The sequence below is a fragment of the Dasypus novemcinctus genome, chromosome 13 (assembly GCF_030445035.2).
Source record: "Dasypus novemcinctus isolate mDasNov1 chromosome 13, mDasNov1.1.hap2, whole genome shotgun sequence".
Classification (NCBI taxonomy): Eukaryota; Metazoa; Chordata; class Mammalia; order Cingulata; family Dasypodidae; genus Dasypus; species Dasypus novemcinctus.
In genome coordinates this window covers 55,473,135-55,483,252 of record NC_080685.1, presented here as the reverse complement: position 1 = coordinate 55,483,252, position 10,118 = coordinate 55,473,135, and the positions used below count along the sequence as shown (strand labels likewise).

Below are 10,118 nucleotides of genomic sequence, written 5' to 3'. Positions count from 1 at the left end.
AAATATTTATTTCGAGCCACAACTTCTCTCAAGTTCCAAGATCACATTTCTAACTATCTCCTCAGCAGGTCTTACCCCAATGGCTCAATGGCATATGGAGATATCCACCCAGCCCTAGGGCACCCAGCTTCTGCCTTCAGTTGAGAAGCCTCCTCCAGTGCGCTGAACACTGCTTTACATGACATTCCTAACTAATTGTCTATCTAGCCCTCAAACTGAGTTTATGTAAAAGCAAATATATACTCTTTCTACAAAAGCTTGTTCTTCCTTGACTTCTCTTTTCTGTCAGTATGATCATCTTTACATGTTTTATAGGCCTAATGCAGAGGTGGAAACTTCTCTCCACCTCTCCCTTCCCCATTCTCCATCCTATTAATCCCCATTTTCTTTTCCTTCTTATATGTTGTTGTGCCAAGGAGCCAGACTTGAACTTAATTACAGTAATGTGACCTGAGAAAGTTTCTTTACCAGATTGAGGCTTGGTGCTCTCATTTGTGAAATGAGAATACATAATTTGCAAATCTGCTGTGAGAATTAGATAAGATTATGTTTACAAAACGCATGGCTAGTTCTCTATTCTACCTAAACTGAATGCCTCACTGATGCCCAATATTGCTCAGCCTTTCCTCTTCACACTTTCCTCTTCACACTTTCATTTTGCCTGAACTCTCTACTGCCTCACCTGGCCCATATGCAAACCCACCCCCCTTTCATTTCTCCCTATCAAAATCATCCTATGCAACCTTCAAGGTCAATCCACGAAAGGCTACTTACATTCTGGCATCCAGGAATGACACTTACTTCCTTGAAACTGTAAATGGCTCTTGCACTTTATTTCTCCAACTCATAAGGCACTTAACATTACTCCTGTATACACTACTTTTGTACATGTCATCTCTTTTCACAGACTGTCATGTTCATCTTCTTTACACATACTATTTACTTAATAAGTATTTGTTGAATGACTAACAGCATTGAGCAATCAGTTAATCAATGACTGATGCCTGGATCTACTGTAAGCAAATGGAATGTGAGTTAGAAGGGTAGGAATAATTTACACAAAGAATAAGACACCAAAGACACTTCATATTTTGTGTGCTGAACTTTTTAATGAACATCTTATAATCTTACAAAGTACCTGGCTGTAGCTGTTTTACATTACAATACAGTAGATCAGCTCTTTTCACTTATGTTCCCAATCAAGCCATTCCTTTGGGATGCTGACTGACAGCACTCAATAGGGATCTCATAGAAGAGGGGAAGTGCCAAGCCCAATGCCTTGTAATGGAGGAAAGGGAAGGAGGGAATCAAGAATACTCTTTCCTGGCATGGACAGCTTTTTGTACCCGCCCATTCTCTTCATTCTGTTCTGAGTGGAGGCTGGCATGCTAGTTGTTAGAGTCAGCTAGTTCACAGCAACCTGGACATCAGATCCCCCTAGTTACTAGGAAAAAGCAGTAGAGAAGTGATTTTGGAACAAAGAAACCAGGAGAAAACAGACAGAAGAGTCCCTGGGAGAGATTATCAGTGACCCCACGGGTGGGTAAGAGCAGCAAAACCACATGGAGGGAGTGTGAACTGATGTTCCCTGGGGATCTGCAACCTCCTCAGTGACAGTAGTCAGCTCAAAAAACTAGGGTGGGTAAGAGCAGCAAAACCACATGGAGGGAGTGTGAACTGATGTTCCCTGGGGATCTGCAACCTCCTCAGTGACAGTAGTCAGCTCAAAAAACTAGGCCCCAGGAACAAGGGCTAGAGCTGACTAGGGCTGAGCAACTTCCACCCTGAGGGGCTTTTCACATACCCCACAAAAAATGCCCTCTCCCCTTTCCAAACCAGTGGTTAATTGTGGAGTCACCAACAGAGAAATAAATATTTTTAAGTGAAACACAGAATGAAAGTGTTCTCACTATTACTCCTAGGGGAGACTGAGTAGAGACACACACTGGTATGAGCCACAGGCTCCACTTTCATGTGTGGGGCTGTAACCTTCCCTGAGCTGGGCAAAATCCAGGATAACTATTCCTCTGCCTCAGTCCTCAGACAAGGCAGGATTTCCCAAGACAGAGCTTGAAGTTCTTCCAGGAATTTGGATACTCTCCCCAAGAAAACAATTTTACAACATGTTTTTTTTTTAAAATGAAGAATCTAAGCTTTTCCACTCTCCTTTCCATATTAAAGCCTATCAGAGTCCCAGAAATAAATATTTATTGTCTTCTTTGAGGTTAAGTATGAAACCAGACAGTGAATGACATCCAGGCTATCATTTCCTTTCTGGGCTAGAACTATAGTAAACTAAAGTTTTTGGATAGGCACCCTCTGCTTTTCCCTTTCAGCATGCCTTTGCCACACTCATTGCATATCCCCACAAATAATTATGTGTATATCCCCCTTCTTGTTTTTGATATTCCAAAATATTGTTCTTTCCTATATGAAATCTGGTTCAAGATAGTGTTGGGTAATATTTCCTCTTTCTATCTGCAAAACCATTGCCTCTGTGTTGATGAGAAGAGTGGAAAAACTACAGTCAAAGCAAAAGAACAGACGATCTGAAGAGACCAAGGTTGAGCTCTAATTTTTATGCCAGTTCTCGACTTCCATTGGAGAAAAAAAACCTGACAGAAACAAGGATCACAGCCTTCTGAGATAATGAGACTTGGGTGTTGAACAGAAATTAACTTCTCACTCTCTTTCCTCAAAATCTAATCCCAAAAGCACGATAAAAACACATAACTGCAATAGATCACACACAAAATAGTGATCCTGGGATATAAACAGAGGCAGATTAATGTGGTCATTGCATGTAAAGTTCATCTATTGAACAAGAAAGGGTAAAGTTAACAAAATGGACACTAAATAGTTGAAATTCTTCTCTCTCCCCACAGAGTGTCACCCTTGCTCCACGTGTGGTTTCCGAAGTTAGCACACGTTAAAATCTCTGGGTCAGAGTTTTTACACATCACACGTGAATGGAATTTACCTCAGTTTCTACATTTGTTCAAAGAATCCCCTTAGCTATTCTTTGGAGAGTTGGAACCGGGCTGAATCTCCTTGACTCATTTCATTCTCTCGTCCTCAGTCCTCATTTAACCCTGACCTCTTCATTCTCTGTGGAGACTTGGGTCCTCCTTCTCTGCCTGTTCTTTCATCTCCTCATCTCCTCCCACCTTTCCCCTATATCAATTTTATACTACTTTTTCCCCCCAGAAAACTAACAATTAGTCATGTGGCTGCAAATGATGGCCTGGCCTGGAAACTTGTAAGAAGGAATGCCTGTGATCCTGGTGATCAGAGAATGAGCTCTAATACAAAGTTATTTACTGGATGACTGGCTGGCTAAGCACCAGACCAGAAATAGGTACATATAGAAGGAGAGAAAATCCTGGGCTGCACTGACTCCAGTTGAGAGGCCTGAGAAGTGGAAAGATGATAATGTATTGTTTTGGATGGATACTTGATAATGGGGTCATGGTTGAGTTCTCCTGGACCCATCACCAATGGGTGCTCACACCCAACTTTTGATGCCTCTTAGTATAATCATTCCAACTACTCCATCTCCTCAAAGTGGACCCAGCTTCCAACTCATAAAAGATGATCAGCTGATAAGTTAACATCAAGCACAGTACCTAATCTTCTCTCTCCTTTTCCATTTCCCACTCTAAATGTCAATCCCTATCAACAGAAAGATGGAAAAAGGACTTTCTGTTCTCAAACCCTCAGCTTTCATTTTGAACATGAACTTCACAGCAGCATGTGTGGAACAATGAAAAATTTTTAGCTTAGTAGACAGCAAAAATATAATATATATAATATATTTATATAATTATGTTTAAATACTTATAAAGAATTAATAACTAGCCTCATTACTACTTGGGAGACTACACAAAAGAAAGGGAGAGAGCCAGTTTAGAGTAGATGAGCCCTGAAAGATGGCAATCCATTCCAAATGGGTATTAGCAGTGTCCCAGGCAACTTCTCTTCTAGAATTTTGGTATGGGTTTATAAGTTGAGTACAGCTAAATAGTTGGCAGGGTGCAGAATTGGGAGTAGGACAATTGAGGATGGGGATTAAATATAATATAAGTGAGGAAGGAGGGTCCATGTATATCTACCATATTTCTCCTCCTACTTTTAATCAACTGACACTTTGAAGAAATTTTGCCCATGGTTCTTCCCTCCTTGGCCACTTAAAGCAACAGTTGGCACCTATAAAATCCTCTTGCTTTTCTTATAAGATCTTTCATGCTCCCCTCCTTTCTTTGTTTCATGACTTTTCTTCTTCATTCATGCCTTGCTGCTCCAGTAGAGGCCTCTCTTTCTTACTGCCTCCAGGGCAGTGGAGAAAGGGTTACTGATTTTCTTCAGCCTTGGGGTCTCGGCAGGTACATTCATCCAGGTCACAGTCAGCAGCAAATGGAATGACCTAGGGAAACCAAAGAGAAGCTAAAACAAACCATTTTTGTGTTGAGCTGCACATTTTCTTATCTCACTGGATCCTGGAGTAAATGTGCATTTATGTGTTCATATCATGGAACTGAAATTCAACCTTACTTACACACCATGTTGCATTAGGCAAGGTAACTCTTCCTTGCTTCAGTTCCTTCTTTTATAAAATGGAGAGAACACAAGTATATATTCAAGAGGGTATCTGTGTAATTTAATTAAGATGATGGGTATAAAATGCTTACACATCACCAGTACCCCATAGTCGTTCTGTAATTCTGTCACTACTACTTCTATTATTATCACTAATCCTACAACTACTGCTTTTATTATTTTTGCTGTTTTTATCATCTTCAAAATATCCCTGCAATGTAAATAAGATGAATGCTAGTTCTTTTTACAGGGAAGACCAAAAGAAGGTGGGTAACCAAACCCAAGAACATAGTACTACTATCTGGAAAGCCTAGACTCCAGAGCCAACCTCTCCAAATCCTACTTCTCAGTGTTCTTGGGGCCATTGAGTCATCTTTGCTATCTTCATAAGCATGAGTTTTAGTCCTTTTTGAGCGTGCGGTATACTTTGGCTGGAGGAAACTTCATCTCCCCACAGCATTGTCTGAGGATGGACTGGCTGTCAGCTATGTAATTGCCCCTCCCCCATGCCAGAGATGGACCAGCAAAAGTTACCATCTTCTTTCTTGTACTGCTACCAACAGATAAACAGTACTTTTGAGTGTCCATAACTAGCACTGGAGAGAAATGGGGACTTGGGAGACAAGATGTAAAAGTGGCAAAAACCCTACACTTTGGGACTTCACAATCAAATAAGATAAACATAAATAGGATGATCACATAAATTAATGGCCCCAGCACACTGAAGAGAAGGCCTTGGTGACTGGACAAGTGGGCTGGAGAATGGGTAGGATTGTTTGGGGAAATTTTCCAGTGTATTTGCTCATATTGAGTAAAATGTGATTTAGTAGTCAACAGAGGGATGAAGGATGAAGTACCTTCTTGATCCTGATTCTTGTGTACCCTGATCACAGGTCTACTTTTATCTGTCTCTGGGACTCTGCTCAGGTGTGCATAAGGGCAACCCCTCTGAGAACCTCCCGGCTCTTTTTGGAGAGATTGACTATGAAGGAGTGCTGGCCAAAGCATCTGTCTTTCTTCCTGAGGTACTGCCCTCTCTCCCCATCCCCAGGTATCCTCACTTACCTTCTTGGAGGACAGCGTGGACGAGCAGCAATCTCCCCCATCGTAGTGGCAGTAGGCCCGGTTGTTGATAGTATCACACCAACCATCTGCTTGAAAAGGCTGGTAAAAGAGGTTGCAGGTCAGTGCCTAAGTCCAACTTCATTGTGCCTTGCAATACTTTCCCTTTACCCCCAACATAAACAGTGATAGAGCATTCAAGGGGCAGAATACAAATTGACCTCACATTCCTAAGAAGTTGGAAAATCTCAAGGTAAGATCATTGGGCCTAAGAGAATCATCAAATTTCACCTGCTCCTGGTCGACTGTAGGGACTTAGATGGTTGATTTAAACTCCTTATGCAACTTTTCTGCTTTCTTGTAATAATAGATGCTTTTATTATGTAGGTTCCAAATCCGTTTCAGACATTTTAACTCTGTGGATCATCAGAAAAAGCCTGTGCATTAAGCAGTGCTGGCTTTAAAAGTTCCATTTATCAGGGAAGAAACTGAGATGCATAGCAATGACAAGAATTGCCCTGGGTTACACTACTAAAATCAGGCAGAAATTAGGATTAGAAATCATGTCTGTTCACACTTTGCAGCTTCTCACAGATTAAAGACCACAGACTCATGCTGCAAGTTAACGGGAGCCAAATGGGAAAGGGGCCTTGGTCAAACCAAAATTAATGGAGTGTTTCACCCCAAAAGGGAATGTATGACAAGAACAGGAAGAAGCAGTAAAACAACTCAGCATCCCAATGCTTTGTTTCTCCAGAGAGTCCTCCTGTCTTGCCCCTGTGGTCAAACAATCCTACAGCATCCTAGAGGGCATGCTAGTCAGCCACTTACTCAATAACATTGGTGGAGCCACATCCTGTACTGCTGATGCAACTGTAAAACGTCAGGAAGCATCTTGCAGCCAACTCTTTGGGAACTGAGATACTCTGCAGACACCTGAGTTCTGAGGGCACCTTACAGTTTACATACTCAAAACACTTTCTCTCCCCCTGCACCCTCCTTAAATGTCAAAGAGAAGGACTATTCCTTCTTTTACTGTGCTATGAAGAGATTGGCCACTAAATTTAAAAATGCCTATTAAGCAATTTTCAGCAGTTGCGTTACATCAGAACGAGCTCATCAAAGTTATTACTTCAATGTTTTGATTTATTCTATGGGGTCCTGAGGTTATTTGAACATAATCCGAGATGTATACCACTCTGCCAACCACTGAAATGCTGCTACTTGTGGGGTGGAAGTCAACAGCTGTCTCACAGCTGCACAGCAATGTCAGTTGAGAGCAGGAAGTGATAATGAATTCTGTTTTCAACACGGGCCTCACTGGGATAAAAGAAAAAGATTCAGAGATGAGTATATGTCTTTAACACTGAAGCCAGTTACTCTGGCCCCAGAGAGCTTGGAATAACTATACCAGCAGGACTTTGCTCCAAAATTGCAATGAAATAATAGGAATTAAGATACAAAAACCTACATTTTAAACACTGATAGATGCTCTCGGGGCCTCCCACAAGGACCAGATATATCTACTCCAAGTCCCCAGAGGTTTGTTGTCTTTTTTTTTTCCCCAAGAGTTTGGAATATATTTTCCTCATCCAACACGGTATCTGTTACTTTTTCTTCAACCCTGATTGACTCTTGGCAACACTTTAACCTGCTCCTTATTTCTTTTCCATGTAACTGACTATAAAAACCCAACAAATACTAAAAATGCTTTTCCTACACATATGATATACCAAACGAATATCTTCCTCTTCATAAGAGCAGCTTAAATACCTGAATAGGCTAATAAAGGATCCTAGGGAATTTTTCATTCCCAAGTCTTCACCAAGGATGGTTGTTCATTTCAAGAACATTTCCAAATTTATGTTGAAAAGATAACTAATGACTTAGATGACATTCTCTAGGTGCCACTGGACTTCTTATGCTATAATCCAGAGGTGATTTCTAGAAACTGTTTCTTCTCTGCTCTTAAAGGGTCATCTGGGAAGAGAAGGGACTTTATAAAAAGGAGAAAAGGTTGGAAAGCCTCACATATTTAATTTACAATATACCTATTAGAATTAATTGTTCCTCCCCCAACCTGCCAAAAACAACCACTCCACCCTAAACAAACAGAGTCTCCTATGGCAACCTGTGCCTGGGAAGCTTGACAACTTGAGTCCAAAGTTACAATGGAAAAAATAGGCAGGGAAAAAATGACGAATTGATCCAAAGTTTTAAAAGCATTGCATTGGAGGGCTAGATGTAGACTAAGGAGATTTTAGTCTCAATAAACGAAAGGCGTCAAGTTCGGGACAGCACTCATCTCAAAAGGAAACTTTCCCAAGGAAGGTTACTGGACTTGGTTTCTCTGAACAATGTATACATAGGTAATTTCAGTCCATGCATAAACTTCACTTATCTGGCAACATAAGAAAATTAGTATATATACATAAGTCTATTTTTCACATACCTGAAGCCTCTAGGGGCCACTTTTTCATTTTAACCATTGATAAAGCATTATAAAATGCCTGCTTCCCTGCTTTTAACAACTTACAGAGAAGAAAATGTGAATTCTTGAAAACTCAAGTCATCATCAACATTAATATCTATTATTTTCACTGTACAGGGAGGCTGTCTGCATTGTTCTATTTACCCCTTCAATAAATGTGCCTCCTCCAAAACATACACACACAACCACACAGACACCTTATAGATGATATATCTCTGAGCCAGAGAGTCAAGCTTCTTACAATTATAGCTAAAGCAAATCTAATATCTGAGAGAGAGCCTGAATTACTCGTCTTATGATGTATGAGCTTTATGATACCTATTTTAGTTGTTATAGGAAAGATTTTTTTGCCAACCTCTCAGTATAGTTGTGTTCTGGACAGATGAAGTGGCCAATTAATGGCTCTGTGTAAGCAGTGAAATACTAAGAAGAAATGCTGTCTGTCTATTCCACTTATATCACATTGGAAACATCTCAAATGAAAAAGTAGTCTCTTCTTCAAGCTATATAACCTGGAGACTTATTTCCTGTTTAACTCTGGGGAGTTGGTCATAGAGATGGTGGCCCTGTCCACTGTCTAAGAATGTAGTGATCTCGTTAGTCACTCAGTATTCTTTATTCCTTGCCAGGCACTGTTTTAGAGATACAAAGACATAAAATGTAGCTTTTTCCCTGGAGGGAACCACCATAAGCAATTATAACTCATTGTGATGAGAGCGAGCATAGAGACATGGTTAGGAGAGAAAGACTTAATCCATATTTAGGTGGGGGGATTGTCATGAGCTTCCAAGGACTGGCTCTGCTACATCCATACTCTCTGAGTAAAGCTTAAGACTGGATAATTCTGAGGAGGAAAAGGAGCCTGGAATGACTGTCTAAGGGAATAATGGGGTGAAGACAGAAAGATGGGTGGTCCAGGATGGCCTGTCATAGAGTATGCCCTCAGGAAGGGTTCCATAAACTTTTTACTGATTGATACCTTATTACTTGAAAAAGATTAGGAACGTTTTTCTTCTACAATGTGCAACAGAACTCAAGACCACACTGACATTTTAGACAGGTAAGTTTGACTTTAGACCATCAGCTCTGATAACCTACAGGTTGGACCCTTAGCCAGAAGTGACTATTGCCCTGTGAGAAGGAGTAGAGCAGAACCCTGCATTATTGTCTTGAGGAGAGTTTGAGGCAGAAGATGCTAGTCAAAGTTTTAACTAACGCCTAACACTATTTTCTCTCTTTCCCATATCATTTCTCATCAAATCCTCCAGTTATGTGATGACAAATCATACCCACATCCATTTCTTCCCATCAGTTAGGCTGCCTATTGGCCCAAAGAAGGCTCTTTCCCAAGGTAGCTGTGGTACAGCATCCAGCGGGGTCCTTGTAACAGAGGGAAGTCATATGCAAATGTATTCAAATATGTGCTTTCATTTTCCTTTTCCTTTGGCTCTATATTGAATAATGGCCTCTGGTCTGACTGGCATTCTCCCTCTTATCCCAAATGCATACCTGTTGTGTCTGTTTTCCTGGGGTTTTATACCCAAAGACCACAAAGAACATCAAAGGTGGAGCTCACTGGAATCTCTGGGTCTATATTTGGGATACCTTTGAGGCTCCTGAGGGACCAGTAATGACTAGAACTCTATTTGCCTATTTAATTAATTTTTGTATTTTTTGAAAGGGGCATAGATCCACAACATTCTAAGGCTGGATGGAGCCTTAAAGATTATTTAGCATAAAACCCTCATTTTACAAAAGATGAAATGGAGCCTTAAAAAGTGAAATTTCTTGTTCACAAAATTAGTTAGTGGCAATCCTGGGAACAGAGCCCAGATTGTTTGATTCCTGATCTCATGACCATATTTCTGGTAGTTTAATTAATGAATAATTAACTTTACCCAAAAAGTGGTCTAGTTTTGTCCTGGCTCCTGGGGGGTAACCTCTAAATGTTTGGAATCTCCCTATTGAC

At 40.7% G+C, this 10,118-nt stretch overlaps 1 protein-coding gene across 1 annotated transcript in view; it reads right to left on the bottom strand.

Annotated features, from left to right (window-relative positions):
- Nucleotides 1-3,878: 3,878 nt before the first annotated feature.
- The window catches only part of PAPPA2 (pappalysin 2), a 331,690-nt gene continuing 325,450 nt past the window's right edge, over nucleotides 3,879-10,118 (bottom strand). Inside the window, exons 21-22 of the mRNA XM_058310161.1 lie at nucleotides 5,662-5,760; nucleotides 3,879-4,423 (exon numbers count right to left, since the gene is read on the bottom strand). Coding sequence (XP_058166144.1) covers nucleotides 4,349-4,423; nucleotides 5,662-5,760 — 174 coding nt within the window. The 3' untranslated portion in view covers nucleotides 3,879-4,348. The remainder of the gene's footprint in view (nucleotides 4,424-5,661; nucleotides 5,761-10,118) is intronic.